The sequence below is a fragment of the Falco naumanni genome, chromosome 3, assembly GCF_017639655.2.
Source record: "Falco naumanni isolate bFalNau1 chromosome 3, bFalNau1.pat, whole genome shotgun sequence".
NCBI lineage: Eukaryota > Metazoa > Chordata > Aves > Falconiformes > Falconidae > Falco > Falco naumanni.
In genome coordinates, this window is record NC_054056.1 from 2,618,820 (window position 1) to 2,635,764 (window position 16,945).

The 16,945-nt window shown below is 54.2% G+C and overlaps 1 protein-coding gene across 6 annotated transcripts in view; it reads left to right on the forward strand.

Moving 5' to 3' along the window:
* FHL3 (four and a half LIM domains 3) overlaps positions 1 to 16,459 on the forward strand; it is a 30,498-nt gene extending 14,039 nt beyond the window's left edge. For 2 of the 6 annotated variants that reach the window (XM_040586166.1, XM_040586164.1), the window contains exons 2-6: positions 11,696 to 11,880; positions 11,961 to 12,135; positions 12,774 to 12,943; positions 13,111 to 13,297; positions 14,540 to 16,459. In XM_040586166.1, the coding sequence (XP_040442100.1) occupies positions 11,725 to 11,880; positions 11,961 to 12,135; positions 12,774 to 12,943; positions 13,111 to 13,297; positions 14,540 to 14,691 (840 nt within the window). In that variant the 5' untranslated portion in view covers positions 11,696 to 11,724 and the 3' untranslated portion in view covers positions 14,692 to 16,459. Of the gene's footprint in view, positions 1 to 8,124; positions 8,232 to 8,270; positions 8,953 to 10,056; positions 11,553 to 11,695; positions 11,881 to 11,960; positions 12,136 to 12,773; positions 12,944 to 13,110; positions 13,298 to 14,539 lie in introns of those variants that run through there. The other 4 variants (XM_040586165.1, XM_040586160.1, XM_040586161.1 and 1 more) reach the window with 4 other exon arrangements.
* Positions 16,460 to 16,945: the final 486 nt, after the last annotated feature.

Here is a 16,945-nt window from a genome sequence, read left to right on the forward strand (position 1 = left end):
AATGCGAGAATTAGGTCCTGTAAATGAGCTGCAGGCTAGATCAGCGGCTCTCAGATATTGGGGTTTTTTTGCTGTTCATGTGCGTTGTTTCTGTAAAGGAGCAGTTTTCCTCTCTGTACGAGTGTTTAGTTACAGTCAGCACGTGTGCTTCACCATGCCCCCCGTCAGCAGCAGTTGTTCCATGCTGCCAGTGTGGTGGGCAGCAGCCCTAGTTCAGGACCCGACACATCCAGCAGGCAGGGGCATAGATGTTGGAAACTCAATGCGTGCCTGCGTGATAGAAAGGCGTTTATAAATTTTGTGAGCATTTGCACCCCTCACAACAGCTGTTTCCACTTAGCCTTTTGGATGTGGCACCACTTTTCCCTTTCGTGGGTACTACCACAGACCCTGTCTCAAAGCGTGGCAGCACAGCATGGCAGAAATTGGAAGGCACATTGCATCCTGCAGATTTCTTTTTAGTACTCGCAAGGAGTTATTTCTCAGATCTTACGTAAAATATGTGACAATTACAACTGATGGCTTCTCTTACTTAAAATGTGCAGTACTTGAGTAATTTTTAAAGGTGCCAAATGTGACAAATGCTTTAAGGAGGAGACCGATTTGAAGATAACCAGCTCTGTATAGCAAAAGGAAATTACACCTGAGGACCAGATCACCTAGCAGAGAAATCTTCAGGTGCAGGAGGATACTCCTTTCACTTCTACGTTGGCAAGGCAGTGGCTGAAAGAAGAGGTTATCTTCCTCTCGCAGTGACCCTGTCCATCCCAGTTCTGTACCTCCCTGTGCCTTGGGGGCCCTGTCCTTCCAGAGCACTCCCTACCTTTTTTCGGGAGGGTTGCAGCTGGCACCTATAGCATCTCCCAGGCAACAAACGCTCTTAGTTTTGTTTCGGACCACAGGCAAGCAGCTCTCGGGCTGGTAACCCGAGACAGTTTGTCTTTGCCAGGATTCGGTCCTTCCCCAGATTTAGAAGCTGCTCACATGCTGCGCTACCGAGCTGTAATTGCCTTCGCTTGCAAGGGACACCAGCAGCTGTAAAAAGTGCTTTAGATGGAGAGTGTCCTTATTTCTCGTGCAAACAGCCAGCGCAGGTGGGGAGGCCCACGGGTAGTGGCTGGCAGGGTGAGAGAGCGGCTGCTGGGCAAGAGCTTGCATGGCACATGAGCCCCATCACCTTCCTGGCCTTCTCTTTGCTCTGCTGGTATTGCATGTGGGTGCAGAGAGCCCCAAAAGGCACAGAACCGCCAGGGTGACAGCGCAGGTTACCCCTCTCAGTATATCTGCTTATATGCAAGAAGCCGACTACAAATGCTCATGTTTGGGAGACAAAGAATCAAATCGGAAACGGGAATATTTTGACCTAATTTGGTGAAAAAATTCACTTTGCCCTTTAAGTAATAGGCATACATTAAATAAAACATGTCTGGTTTATATGTCTTTCCCTGCTACTGTAAGTCAAAGTTGCTTTGTTTGTTACAAAAAACCCTGAAGCTGAGCAGAGGCTTAATCAGCAAAAGAGCTGCCAGGCTTTCCGGAGAAGGCAGTTAAGGGATGGAGCTCAGACCAGGCAGGTTTGCTTTTCAGCATGTGAGCACTGTGACTGCACCCATCCCCTGCAGCCTGTCCACAAGCTCAGGTGGGGGCTAGTTCAGAAGCTTGAAGCAGCCTCCTGATTGCCTCCATGTGCAAAACAGGCGTATAATCTCCTAAGTACCTCTTAATCGGGGACTACAAAAAGCTTTGTAAACACTAACTTAAATTATACAGTTGGACTTAATGATCTTAAGGGCCTTTTCCAACCTAAATGGCTCTGTGATTCTGTCACCTCAGAAATAAGAATGGCTTCATCCTCAATTTAAGAAACAGCTGACCCTAAGGGAAAGAAAAGCGAACACGGCAGCATAGGGCTAGGCTTACAAGAGAACTTTAGGGAAATAGAGCGGAATTCCATTATTTTGCAGCGATATCTGTACTCAGACACACAGACCCAAGAACTAGCAGTCAGAGCGGTCAGATTCTTTTTTCTACATATAGGCTGTGATGTCTGTTTGAATTGCAAGATTCTTGTGTGCTGAGCAGATCTAAGATGAAGGTAAATTGGCCTCAGTGTGCAGTTAGTCATTTCCTGTCATGCTTTAATGTTTGAATTCTAGTGTACTGGATATGACCTTTATTTTGTGGGGCAAAGAGATTTTGAAACACTACTGCTGGAGCCCTGGGTTTGTGCGGTTGGATAAGCAGTAAGGCATTTGTATGGCTACGGGCCAGCTTTGCTGGGTTACACGGGCATAAATCAATTCAGTCCAAAATTAAACTTTCTTTACTAGATTATAATCCTCACAACATGCTTATTCTTCGGGAGTCCCTTTTTCTTTCTGTAATAGTCAGGGCATTATAAAGTTCTCTCTGGGATTCTGCATTTGGAAGATTTAGACCACCCAAGGCTCTGTGCAAGACTTCTGTCTTTTGAGTTTGGGGCATGGATGCGTTTGATCTTTGTGCTCATATGTTTGTTTCTGGAGAATACTGACTTCATGTGGGGGGCTCTGTACCTCGTGTGAGGTTGTAGTTGCAGTGATGTGTGATGTTAAGAGGCTGTAGCACACAGAACAAGAAAACATGTGCTACAACAGGCAGGTAGCGTGAAGCACCTTATCTACTAATTTGTAGTTTTGTGTACATGTATATATACTCTCTTCGTGACTTTCTTGACAAAACTTCATCCAGTTATGGTCCCTTCCCACCACCTCTTCTTGTTCATCACTTCATAATGACACGGGCAAAGAAGGTTCACAGGTAAATTACACCATTTAGAAGCAGCGAGTGTTTTACCCTCCAAATTAACCTCTGCCTAGACCTGGTGTGAAACCTGGGGCCTTGGAGGCCAGCCAGCGCCCATTAAGCTGTTTTTTATGGTTGATGACTATCTTCAGGGTTTGCGTTGTGTTCTTGCATTACTGTTTGTTGCCAGTATGACGATGGTTAATGTATAGTCTGCTCAATATGTCTGAAAGGTCTATTCAGCCCTGTGCAAGCAACAAGTTCCTTGTTCTTGCCCAATTTTCTAGTTGAAAGAGGAAAACTAAGAGAATTTGTGGATTTGACGTTGGCAGACCCTCGTGATGAGATTTGTCAAGCACTCACTAGCTGATGGCAGTTTCGCCAGGGCTGTTGAGGCTGAGACACCACAAGCAGGTGTGAATCGTGTGTGTTGCCGTGGTGGGGATGTCGTGTGAGCTGGTGGTGCAGTCCGGCGCTGGCAGCGCTGCCCGGGCTGGTGTTACACCTACTGCCTGTCACAAGCGAGGAAAGCCCGGAGGTTGTGTGTACTGGCAGCATGCACGCCAGTGTTTTTGATATCAGTGTTCCCGTAATTGAATGGGAATGTGTCCTTCTCTCTAGTCACCCCACTAACGTGCTTGAGAGGAGCAGGAGTTCAGAAAGCGATTGCACGCCTGTTCCTTGTTCCTTTTTAAGAATTGATACGAGCAGCCGTTTCCCTGGACTGTGACTCCCGCTCCTCCGATCGCGCTGAAGTTCCTGCGATCAGTCATGCTCCCTGAAACTTGGCTCCAGCATCTTTCTTCCTATTATGGTCACCTTGGCCATGCCAGCAGCTGCTGCCCTGCAGCCGGTTCGACGCTTTGGTAGCAGGCTGGCGTGGTGCAAGCCGCTGCCAGCAGGCTCCTGCGTGGTCAGCCCCGCACGTGGCAGGGGAAGGTACCTGCGACCTAGAGCTTGGGCCAGGCTGTCTCTGTCTTCTCCCAGACCTCTTCAGAAACCAGCCAGAATCTCCTCTGGCACATTTGTAAGCCACAGGTTTCTTGACCATCTGGTGAAAGGGACTTGATTTGGCTGGGGAGAAGTTTCTGGTGTGTTTGTATCTTACTCCTCTGCTCTTGGACTTCCTCCTTCAGTTAAATGGTCTGTTTGAACCGTGACAGGTCCAAACTGCCCAAGTGGTTTTAATTCCTGACTTCCTGTTGAGTGTGCAAAATTTGCTTACTTTGTGTATATCTTATGCAAAAGATTAACAGCTGATCTCTTGAGCAAACATTCAGTTTTAATGTCAGCAGAATGACACAGGCTGCTTGTTCTGAATGCGTTGCAACAGTTCCACTGCTGTTATCTCTGCCCTCCATCCAAGCTGCCCTCTGCAGAGGGAGGGTTTTGTTCAGAACCTGAAACAGTTAATTAACCCTTACAGGTGTGCAGTAATAATTTTTTAACTCTGAAATCGTTCTCTTCTTTCCTCCTGGGCAGTTTTTCGTGTTATGGCTGCACAGTAGGGACTCTTAAGCTTCTTTCTCTGTCAATTAACTGTCCCTAAAGAAAGTAAGCCTAGAGCAAGGGCTGAACTGGCTGTTGCCTTTCTCCTTGTCAGCCTGCACTCTGCTGTCCCTCTGCTGGGGCTTTGGAAGGTAGGTAGGCACAGTGGAGACGGGCACCCACGGGAAGCCTGGCATTTCTCACTGGTGGTGTTGGACTAGATCTTCTGTTTGTCTTCCTCCAAACCCCATATCTTGACGCTCACCATGTGGATGGTTCAGCTCACAGCTGGATTCAGGAGGCCTGTTCAGATAAGAAGGATACGGGGAGGAAAGGAAGTAGCTGAAAACCAAATGCAAAGGAAGGTCTTTGCCACAAGAAATTACAGTTCAAATCTCAGATGGGTAAACCTGCCTCATTTTCCACTGTAACATGGAAAATCAGATTCCCCTGCAACTGCAGCCTCATTAAAAAGCGATTCTTTCTTTAAAGGGTAGAGAAGGGACAAAAGTCCCAGTGTGCACAAATACTGGCTTAGAGCTGTGTCCCGTTACCTTGTATGGGGATGCTGCCTTGTGAGAGCTGGACTTAGTAGCAGCACGTCTTCCTTTCACATTGGAAAAGTTTTATCTTTCCTTATGTAGGAGAAAGAATGAAGAATTTAGTACTAGAGGAAGGAAGGCCTATGAACTCAGTAGGGTTCTGAAACCAGAGCAGCATTTTGGAGCTCCTTAGGACCCTGAACTTCCCGACAGCCCCACATCCCCAGTCCACAGGCAGGACCACTCGTGGCCAGGGGGTGCTGAGGTTTCTTGCAGACCGAGCCATGTCTACTGGCGAGTCTGCAGGACGAAGCTATTTCCGTGTGTGGAGAGCTGACCCTGTGTACTATCTCTCTAGGGTTTGTTGGCTTGCCTGAGAAACCTGGCCAATGATTCATGGTAATTCAGAAAATTTGAATTAAACTTTTAAAAAATCATTGCTGCTTTCCAGATCTTTTGAATATATCTAGTCTGGCCGAATTCAGCAGGTACTTAAGACCAGGCACCAGAGGTCATTTTCCTCCCAAAATCAGCATTGCTGGTGTTTACAAGAAAGCATGCAAGTGAGCCTGGCCTCCTGGAGATGCATCCCATCACCACCTCCTCTGTAGAATAGTGCTGATATAGAAAATAAGTATTAGCATACACATTGTGCCATGTCACTAATGTTTAAAGTGATAAAGATGCTTCCTGTCTCTCATCCTGTGTGTGAGGCAAGGGCACCTCTTACGGCACTTGCAGAGTTGGGCTTTGTCTCTGTTAGGTCCTCCAGTGCTCTCATTGCACTTGTAACCTCACTCCTCAGCCTCTTCTCTCTGTGGGAGGCTGCTTTTGGGTAGGACTGGGCTCCTTGTACCTGCCCTCAGCAGCACCCTCCTGGAACCCTTTTGCTCCATGCAGGCAGTGCTGTGTGCGAAGGCACTGCTCGCCTTTGGCATGCCTGCGGCTCTGCCTGCACTGCCAGGACCTCATGTGAGCTCAGCCCAGCAGTGGTGGCCGTGCCCTGCACTGCAGCCATTTGCCATTGCTCACCTTGGGCCAGGTGTGATGTCTGTGTCACAGATGTACAAACACTGCAGGGCACCTCTGGGCAGGTTATGGGCTGGCATCAGCTGAGATTTTCTGAATTTAAGGGTAAGATTGGACATCTGTGGTACACTTCATCTTTTAGGACTATCTTGATCTGTATGCAGAGCTGTCAGGAGGAGTCCATGCAATGTGGTTTCGTTCTTTGGATCGAGGGCACCTCAGAGATCCCTTCTGAACATTAGGAAACCCTTAAATTGCCATTCTAAGACTATTAAAGTCGTGCAACGATCCAGGTCTACCTTGTGATTTGTCAGATGCTTTAACAGTTTCTGCTACTTCTTCCTTTCAAAAGTTGTGGCCATTTGCAGGAAGCTGCCTACTTTGCTGAGCAAGGGTGATTCTGACAGCACTTACTTCACTTGAAATGCAGGGTGTTTCCTTACAACTGTGCCAACCATTTTGCTAAATGTGTCGCAGAGCCCAGAGCAGCCCATGACTGCTCCGGGCAGGAGGATGATCTGCCCGTGCTTGGGGATATGACTGCGGTGCAGCTTCTCAGGACGTGCACAGGTGTAAGCACAATGTCCCAGTGCTGCAGGTGGGGGCTGCGTGGCCGTACACCCAGCTGATTCACTTGCCTCCTGCCTCCGAGGCTGACTGTAAGAACCAGATTTCCCCTGCGTGTTCAAGGAATGACCTGCAGCATCCTCCCGTTGTGCTGGTGAGGGGGGGAGCTGCCAGGTGAGCTCTGTGGCTGAGCCGATGGTCCCTGTGAGGACCTTCATACTGGAGGCTGCCGAGCTGTCGGTGGGGAGGCTGGGGCAGGACGGCAGCTCGGAGGTGAGCTCCATGGGCAGGAAGTGACTCAGTGGGGCTGGGAGCAGGCGGGTGCTTGATGCAACACAGCTCCTGAGGGTGCTGGGTGCAGGCTGGGTCTGGTTGGGTTACCCTGATGAAACACTCAGCCCCTTTCTGGAAAGCTGCCTCCAGCCTCTGGCCCCAAAGCAGGATCTCCTTTAACAACAGATGGAGGGTGTTCCCACTGTGCCAGGTCTGCAGCCGCGCTCGTGGCTTTGGGAGCAGAGCGAGAGGGTGCAGGCAGGGGCAGTGGTGTGAGGAGGTGCAGAGAAGCCCGCACTGTCCCCAGGGAGCTGGCTGCTCTGCCGCCGGAGAGCCCAGGCTGGCCGTGCCATGCAGGGACCCCGGGTGCATCCGTAGATGCTGGTCAGGAAACATGGACTGAAAATGCTCCCAGAGTAACGGAGGAGCTGGAGCTGCTCCTCAGAGCAAGCAGCTGGTTTCCCTTTTTAGGGTTGGTAGCAGGCAGAAACAATTTCATGCAGATTCCAGGACCCATAATGGTTCTGGAAAGCCAACAGGAACAAAAAGCGTTGTTCTCCTCTTCTGACTGGGAAGCACGTTGAGGATGGTCTTCCAACCCCTTGTCCCTGGGTGGTTTCATCTTACCTGGGGAAAGCTCACCTCTCCCGGCGAGGCTGTGCTTGCTTTTCTACGTTTCTGTTTAGGTGTGAACTGCAACTGCCACAAGCGTGCTCAGAGCAGCCCAGGGAAGGTGAGAATAGGCAGGAACCTGACAGACCATCAAAGGCAGGTCTATTCCTGTGTCCTGGAAAGATTAAGTGTTTCCCTAGGAATAGCCATATGGGTTGCTCTAGGATCACTTCGTGGAGCAGCTGGTTGTGAGCTGACAACGAAAAACAAACTGGTGTGAAGTTACACGGGGTTATAGGTTCACCATATACATGAGACCTCTCGCTGAAGCAGTTCCTTGTAGCAGGAGTCGTCTCAAGAGGCTGGTTAAGCTCTGAAGTGCTTGTGTGCAGCAGAAAGCCGGGCTGTGGACAGTCTGTGCTGCCTCCTTTGCATAATAGGTCCCCGGTTTATCAACACTAGAATTAATGTAGTAATCTCCTGGGCTGTTGCTAAGCCATCTGCTGCAGTTGCTGTGGACAATGACACCGGGGTGGTGTTAGGTGCATGTTACTCTCTAATTAGAAAGTGGACTCTGCTGTGTGTCCTTGACAAATTGCTGACCTTTCTCATACATGAAGCTATTCTGAGCTCAGTTCCAGACTGATCAGATTTGCATCCTGGAGCACTTTAAATGTTGTTTGCAAGAGAAGCTCTTGTTCCCAAAACTGTTTGTTCATGGGCACAGGAGAGGAACTGAACTTCCCTTCCTCCCTGAGCACAACTATCTGTCGAAGGGAAAGGGTCGGCAGCTGGCAGGCATAGATCTGTTGTTTGGTTTTGCCCTCAGACGGCCAGCGAGACAGCTGAGAGAACACCCCACATCCAGCTCCACCATCCCCACGGACAAGGGACCTGCCTCAGTGAGCCTTGTCCCACAGGGACCGCAGCCACCTGGTAATGGGCGAGCAAACACTCGCTTTGCAACTGGAATCCCATCATTTTAGGGCAACACCTTGTTTAGGATTTGAAGGCGTTACTTACATCAGCCTAGAGCACACCTAATGTTTACAGGGTGGTGCAGTCTGCAGAGTATGAGCACGTGCTAATTAGCACACATAGTGACTGCCTATACTGTGCCTTCTAAATCTGAGCCTCAATTAAAGGGTTTTTTTTAACGCATTTTAAAACTTCACCTCCTTTCTTCAAGAACAGAGGCAATTTCCAGGTTCCCCATTACAAAGACAGCAATAATTGTGGGCTTTTGTACGATTTAGTTTACTCTGTTTCTTTTGTCTCATCTTCCTTTTCTCCATGAACTTGGTCTCCAGCAGTGCCATACCCTCAGGGACGAAGATGCAGAGTTTACTCTGGCGTTGCACAGGGCTCTGCCACCCCTCCCCAGCACTGCCTGTGAGACCAGAACAAAGCCAGCAAACAGCTTATCTAATGCAAATAATCCTGAGCAAACTTCCTGGGCCCGTTCTTTTTTCTGTGGAAGAGGCAGCGCAGTCTGATCCCGTATGCTGTCATAGCAGCCTGGGCTGGGTGATGCTCCTGGGACTTGCTCGGCTGCCCGCCCGGCTGGCTGCTAGCCCGCTCCGGCTGGCAGAGAGCAGGAGCCTGGCTGGCCCAGCAGGCACAGGAGGGCTTTGGGGAGAACCTGCTGAAAGCGGAGGCAAGCACGGCACGCTGCTTTAGGGTCTTCCTGGGTCCATCATTTTCAGAGGGTTTGTATGGTTTTCATTTCCCCTTCGGCGGTTGCTGCGTGACGCGCACCTGCAGTGCCAGCAGCGCTGCGCAGCACCCACGGCCCGCAGCTCCAGCCGGGGCGAGCCCGGTGGGCTCAGGAGTGGGAGAGGAGGGCTGGCACTGCCAGGGGCCTGGGTGGCAAACACCAGCTGGGATTGAAATGTTCCTGTTGCTTTATTTTATTATTATTTTTTTTTAATCCCTCTTTCGGTCATGGTGATAGCTCAGCTGCCCCAGGGGAGCAGGGCTTGCTCTGGCCCCGAGCGCTCGCTCTGGCGCTGGTGCTCGCACCCCGTAGCTCTGTGGTTTGCTGGCACTGGGGCCTGAGGGGGCACGTGGGGCCGGGGGACAGCGCACACTCCGGGCAGCAGCACCCGCCCTGTTGGGGTGCCTTGTGGTTGAGGGGGGCGAGAGCCCACAGCAGTCTGTGGTGGGCTGATCCTGCCCACCTCCTGCCCCTACCACACGGCAAAATGCTGCCCCTTGTTTTGAGTTTGGGGACCGGGGCTCACAGAGGGGCAGGGGCAGCAGCAGCGCTCGAGAGTCTGAGTCCATGTCACCGGTAAAACCCAAAGCTTCTCCATTCCAGTTGTTTTTCCTTCCCTCGCGTTTTCTGATGTCCTCTGACCCCGGTTACAGGACCCCAGAGATAAAGTGCAGCCCATTGAGCAAACATGGCAGCTCCCTGCTCTGGCGTATCGTGCTCCGGGGGCAGGAGTGCTAATTAGAGGCCCTTTTATTACAGACACACCTTGGAAAGTTCCCTTCAACAGGGCTGGGAGGAGGAGGGTTATTAATTTGATTTGTCATTCTTTGCCAGAGAGAAAGGTCCCGGGTGGCTTCAGGGAGCGAAGTCGTGTGGGGTGGCAGAGGGGGAGGTGGTGGGTGAGCAGCGGCCAGGAGCCGTGCGGGGTGCTGGGGGCACGGGAGCCGCTGTCCAGTCGGGTGAGCACCTCGTGGGGTGCCCCAGAGGAAGGGGGTGCTGGGGGCCAGCCCAGGCTGGGGGCAGAGCAGTGGCAGCGGGCTCAGTTTGGCACCCTGGCACCCATCCAGCCCCCCTGTGCCAGCCACCCTGAGCGCCTGCCTCGTCTCCAGTAACAGGCTGGAAATTGCCTGGCCCAGCCCGCAGCTGGTCCGGGGCTGCTGGCTGGGGCTCCAGAGGCCAGGCTGAGCAGAGCGGTGGCCCCAAGGCCGTGCTGCTCGCAGGGACACGCCACAGAGCCGCAGCCGCACGCAGCAGCCTGCCGTGCTGGAGGGCACGGAGCGGTCAGCAGAGCAGGCAACGGCCGGGGCGGCAGCTGGGTAACGAGAGTGTCTGAAAAGGGACTTTGTTCCCCCTCTGTGGGTCACGTAGCCATGTGGGAACACTGGATTTATTCACCGGCAACCCTATCGGCACATACCAGGCTTGACAACAGCTGGGAGTTGCGTGGCTTGACCAAGAATAGCCCTGGGAAGCTCACGGCCCTGAGTCAGAGCTGTCTGGATCCGCTCCTGCCCTGGAGGCTGCCTTCGGCATACGGGAGGCGCCGGGGCAGGGGGGCACAGGGGGGGAGCCCCTGCCCCACGAAGTGCTAAACTGTCGGTTGAGCCATAAGAGCGCTTTCTGGAGTGGGTGGGTTCATTAAGGAAACTGCAGCGTGCCGCACTCCACAGCTGACTGCTGAGATGTAATTCCATGGGCTTGTCTACACTTGATAGCGACCCGTATTAAAAAAGGGTGTGATTCCGCAAGTGGAAAACTCCATATTTAGGAATAACCAGGTTAAACCAAACAGGAGGAGGATACTCTTGTTCTGGAGTTAGTGCTCTAAAGAAAGGGAAATAGTTCCACGAACCTCTCATCTGAGAGGGAGGCGAGGGGCAACAAGAGATGTCTGATCTCCTGCGTGCAAATCCCTGACCCCTCTGTTCCTTGTAAAACCCCCACCCTCACCAGCGCCTTCTCCCTGCAGAGTGTTTGCAGTTAGAGCAACATGTGCAGGAGGGTTTGCTGGGCTGTGGCTGCGCAGCCAGGCACAGCACGGGGTGCCTGATTCCTGCTTCCCTGTGGAGCAGCTGCTTTAAAGCTCTGGAGAGGTTCCAGAACCTGGAACGCCGAGAGCCCTATCATCAGCTCAGAGGCCATCAGGAGGGATCTTGCCGTGGGTCCAGGGCCATGCTGGTGGCTGAGCGTGGGTCTCTGAAGGGCTGCTTGGTAGACGGGTCTCTCTCAAAGTGGCTGGCGCTCTGATGTGACAGGGGATGTGCGCCCACAGTGTGTGTATGGTCCTGCTTTCGGTGCCAAATCAAAACTTTTCATGCAAAAAAATGCTTTTGGTCATCATAAACGCTTTGCTTCCTGGCAGGGAGGCAGGCAGGGAGAAGCTCAACTGCGTGCTTACGTGCCTAGTTTCTCAGAGTGGTGCCTGAGTGCTCCAACTGTTGAACCTGAGTGTAAACCCGAAGGAAGACTCGTCCCAGGCCCTGAACGTGCGCGGCTGTTCTGGCAGCGCGTACGGGCGCAGAGCAGGCGCCGCAGCTCAGGTCTGTGTCCTTCCCTGAGAGCGGCTGCTTGTTGCTCAGCGCAGGGATTCGCGGTCCCTGCCGTCTGGAGGCGGCCGGGCTGTGCGGGGACATCGCAGGCAGCGTAAGCTGATGCTGACCCAGCATCTCCGCTGATCTCGTAGCAGGTGAAGGAGGCCCTCAGACTGGCACCATGACAGAGTGCTTTGACTGCGACAACTGCAAGGAGTCCTTGTATGGGCGCAAGTACATCCAGATGGACAATGGCCCGTACTGCATCCCCTGCTACGATGCCCACTTTGCCAACACCTGTGATGAGTGCAAAGAGCTGATCAGCCACGACTGCAGAGTGAGTACGGGACCCCGCGGCCGGGCAGGGTGGTTCCCTGGGGCGATCAGTGCACTCCTCATCTTGGCTGTTCTCCCCAGGAGCTGTACTACGAGGATCGCCATTACCACGAGCACTGCTTTCGTTGCTTCCGCTGTGACCGTTCTCTGGCCGACGAGCCGTTCACCTGCCAAGGCGAGGAGCTGCTGTGCAATGACTGCTACTGCAGCGAGTTCTCCTCCAAATGCATTGCCTGTGAGAAGACAGTCATGCCAGGTAGGAACAGGCAGACTTGAGCACTGCAGTTCGTTCCGGGTCCCAGCACCGTCAGCCAGGGCTGCAGGGTCCAACACTAGGGCAGCAAGGAAGAGAACTGAATTTCTGCCCTCCTGCCCCTCTGTCACTGTACAGAGTGGACTGGACACTGTGCTTGGCTGGCGAGGCAGCAGGATCCCCAGCTGCAATCACCACAGCAGCCCTGTCTTTCTGTTCCCCTTTTTCACGGGGAAGTGAGCTGGGGAGGAGATAACAAAGGGTTTCCTGGGCATTTTCTGGTGTGTGCTGACAAGGAGAGAAGGAATGACTGAAGGTGTGTGAGCGTCTCTGGAGATGGCCTGAGGCAAAGGCGTGTCTTTGCTTGGCCATTCTGGCACCATCTTCAGATGTAGGTTACAACAGGCATCTCTGCCGTGGCCTGTGTGCCAGTGCTGGGAGCATGTTCCTGCAGCCCTCCTCTGGCAGCTGTGGGGTGGGCCTGGGGCCCCTCTCCAGCTGCTGACAGCCCTGCACTGCCACGGGGAGGGCAGGGACAGTGCCAAGTGTGCAGGGCTGCAGTTTATCCTGCACAGCCTCCTGTGTCCCCTGCGTGTGCATGTGCTGCTCCCTCCCATCACTGTGAAGGGCTCTCTCTGCAGGATCCCGTAAGCTGGAGTACAACGGACAAACCTGGCATGAGCATTGCTTCATATGCAGCAGCTGCCAGCAGCCCATCGGGTCACGATCCTTCATCCCAGACAAGAAGGATTATTACTGTGTCCCCTGTTATGAGAGCAAGTTCGCTCCTCGCTGCACTCGTTGCAAAAAGGTACGTCTGGCCTGACAGCCCGAAGCCCCTGAGTTCTGTGACCTCAGTCCCGTCTGAGCCCCCCCAGAGAAGGGGTCAGGCAGCAGCACCCCAGCCAGCTGCTGGTCATGCGCTGCAGCCCCTTTCCCCATGCCTGTGTGTCACCAGTGTGGGGTCTCTTCCTGCAGACCCTGACCAAGGGAGGAGTGACTTACCGGGATGAGCCATGGCACAAGGAGTGTTTCGTCTGCACAGGCTGCAAGACGCCCCTGGCTGGCCAGCAGTTCACCTCCCAGGATGACAACCCATACTGTATCAAGTGCTTTGGGAACCTCTATGCCAAGAAGTGCAGCGCCTGCACGAAGCCCATCACAGGTGAGCGGAACGGCCCTGGTTATGGGGCGCTTCTGCAGGGCGAGGCATGACCTACGCCCTCTGCTTCCAGACATGCAGTGACTTCTCCGGGGGAGGTTGCCCTCGTGTGACCCAGGCCCATACGATGCTCGATGCTCGTACACATCCCCACCATACAGGCTTGCTCAAGTGTCTCCAGGCACTTCAGGCCTCCCGGGGACAAACGCTGGGGAGTGCAAGGTGCCCTCAGGCATGTCCCCTGCAGAAACAACTGCGGCTGCTTTCCAAGGAACCCCCTGAGGGAGGATCTCTTTGTTGCGGTGGTCCTAGGGCCACTTCTGTCCCTTCACCTGCATCTTTCAAAGCGGTGAACTGCGCCCCTTGGGAGGAGTTCCCTCTGCCTAGGGGTAAAGGCTCCCAAAACAACCCCTCACAGCATGATCTCATGTCTCTAGCTTGCCGTGGGGCTGGTTGCTGGGTCCCGCGGGAAGATTGCTCACAGACTGGGAAAGCCAGAGACTTCCAGCCACAGCAGAAGCAGCTGCTGCTGCAGGGGAGTCTGGACCTGTCGTACCTGCCTAAGACAGGGGAAGCAGGGGGTCCTTTTCTGCAGAAACCCTTGAGAGGGTCTTCCCTCCTTCTTGTCCTCCCCCACTTGACCTTTCCATTTGCAACTCGTGTCTTGCTGCTGGGAAGGCAGGCAAAGCCGTGAATCAGCTGGTGACTCAGAGGATGACTCTGGCTGAGGACAGGGCAGCTCATGGGCACCCTGCTTCCCGTCTGCTCCTTATCAGTTTGGCGCAGTCCCGGGGAGAAGCGGGTCACAGCCCACAAGTCCAGCCACTGCCGGCAGAGGAAGGAAGCTGCTCGTGGAGCCTCTGCAGGAGCCTGGGCTGGTGGCAGGACGGCTCTTCCCAGGATTTCACTAGCACTGTCCTTCGGAAGAGCTGCTCCTGGCAGCCCCCTCATTCGCTGTGATGGTGCAGCTCCACTCCCTGCTTCCCTCTGGGGGGAAAATGGTGATTCTGGTCCGAGAATCTCAACCCTGCAAAATCTGGTGTGAAATCATTTTGGTCCTCTTCTCCCCACAAGAGTGGATTGGTATTTCACATGTATTTGATGCTGGGGGGAGTCTGGGTGCCGCAGTGCAGCGCTCCGTGTGAAGACCTGACTTGGAGATGAGCAGGCAAAGACTCGGTCTGTGCGGGAGGCTCGTCCCGGTTTCCCCAGGGGTTCTAATGCTGCACTCTGTCCCTCCTGTAGGCTTTGGCGGTGGTAAATACGTCTCCTTTGAGGACCGTCACTGGCACCATAATTGCTTTAACTGTGCCCGCTGCAACACCTCGCTGGTCGGGAAAGGCTTCATCCCTGACAACGATGAGATCCTGTGCCGCGACTGCAGCAGCGACCTATGAGCCTCTAAGGACACCGTGGGGCAGGGGCTTTCTCTATTCTTCAGGGTCTTTGTGCCAGATACCCCAACAACATCTCAGGGCAGGGCACGAGGCACAGGAGATGGGGGCTGACCCCAAACCACGGTGTGTGCAGGGGATTCCTGTGCCCCTCCCTGAAGGCTAGAGTACGCTATGCTATGGCTCTGTGCAGAGTCAAAGCTAAATAAAGTTGAAAAAGGAGCTTCAAGACCCCCCATAATTTACTCTTTCCTTTTGCTTCCTGCCTGACCAGGCACGAGCTAAGCCCAGGGCCCCAGCCAAGCAAAGGGCAGTCGCAGCAGCTTCAGCATTGGGCTGCTGGACCTGCACGCTGGCAGCATGTATTTGCTCCCCCTGGCACAGTGCTGACTTTTCTCTTTTGCCCATGTGCTTCCCTTGCTCTGTGTGATACAAGGCAGCAGCAGCTCCTGGTCCGTGCAGCTTGGCCGTGCTGGCCTGTGTAGCGGCCGGCTTTGCAGCACAGCCTTTCCGTACGTGCGGCTGGTCTGTGGCGACCTGGGCATGAAGGGCTCTCTGCCCCTTTTGGGGACACCGGGCTGGAGTGTGGCCAAGAAGAGCATATGTCCTGCCTGATGGGATCCACCTCTGGATTTCTGTAGCCACGTCACCGTTTGTGGGCCAGACCCTTTGCTCTGCACATCTCCGTAGAGGTGCTCTCACTCCGATGTGGGTGAGGAGCTCAAATCACTCGCAGGTACGGGGCGTTCTGTCCCCATGCTCCCCAACTCCCTGCCCCGTTCTTGTCCATCTGCGCTCCGATCTCCCACAGCTGCCCCTGCGTGTCTGAGCTGGAGCCTGGTGGCTGTGGGCCCACTGGTGGTCCCCCCTGTGATGTGCCTGGCTGAGGCCCAGAGAAGGGTGTGCTGAAGGCTGAGAGCACCGAGGGCTTCGTTCCTGCTCCATCCCTCCCACGGGGAGCCATGGGACAGGAGCGGCCTTCCCGAGGCGGTCGGAAGAGCCTCCATTGTTTTGGGGAGGGGAGTGCTGCCCACGGGAAGGGAGGGTCTGCGGGAGCACAGGAGGTCGGCTGAGGGGGGCGTTCAGGGTGTCCACAACTTGCTCCTGCCAAGGCTGTCCCCTGCCACTGCGGTGGGCAGGGGGTGGCGGCTCCCCCCAGCCACGCTCCTGCCTCGCTGTGTCCCAGCAAAGCAGAGGTGGCACCTGGGCTGCCCTGAGGAGGGGCTTTGCATCTCCCGAGTCCCTGTGTGGGCAAAATAGAACGTCTTGAACCATCCCAGACACGCGGGCTGGAGCCGTCCTTGCCCGGGGGCTGAGCCAGCCCTGGGCCCTGCCCGGGCCCCCCCTGCCCTGGCTCTACATCCCTTTCGCTCACCTTGCTGGGGCACTTCTGCTGACCCTGCTTTCCTGCTTAGACGGCCACGTGCTTTTCTGGAAGCATCTTCTTGTGTGTTTTTGGTTTTTTTTTCCTTTTGTACTCTTTTGTCATGATATCTGTCATTTTGTAACCAACTGCAGGATGAAGGGGCTAGCCCCCCCCCGCCCCCCCCCCAGCTTTACTTAGGAACAGAAAATGTTATGCATGTTGAAGTGTTTTTAACTCTGTATTCAGATCCTTGTTGAACCGTTGTTTGAAAGCTTTGATGCAGGAAAATCAGAGTTTGTGTGTTTGCTATTCTGAGGAGCTTGGAGCAGTCTCTAGAGGGAAGTGTCCTAAACCTCAGCCTCCTGTGTATTTCCTACGGCTTTATATAATAAACCGTTTTAGTGATGCTTGCTCTCATGTGTTTCTCGAACAGCAGGCACAGGGCAGAGTGCTGGCTCAATCGGTGTTGCTGCTCCACTCATCAGACTTGTCCTGGCTCCTAAACCTGCACTGGGGGCAGCCGATCCCCACCGCGCTCGTGCCTCCCCCTCCCCAAGCCACATGCCCAGCATCAGCTGTACCAGCCCCGTGCAGGATGGCAGGGAGCAGCCGCTGCCTCTTGCTGTGGGGCTGCAGCGGGTGCCTGGTGCCAGGGCTGCCTGTCCGTCCGTGCCCGCTGTCTGCCTGGGCTGTCCTGCAGCACGGGGCTGAGCAGGGGCCACACGGGAGCGATGCCGCCGGGCTCAGCAGTAGCCAGGACGCTGCGCTGCTGCGGGAGCTGGTCTGGATCGCTGCGATACTGAATCGTATCCCACTGTGCGGACGAGCTTCCTTCCCCTGCGATACGCACTGCCCGGTCCGCGCACGTAGGCTCTGGGGGGGAGGTTTGGT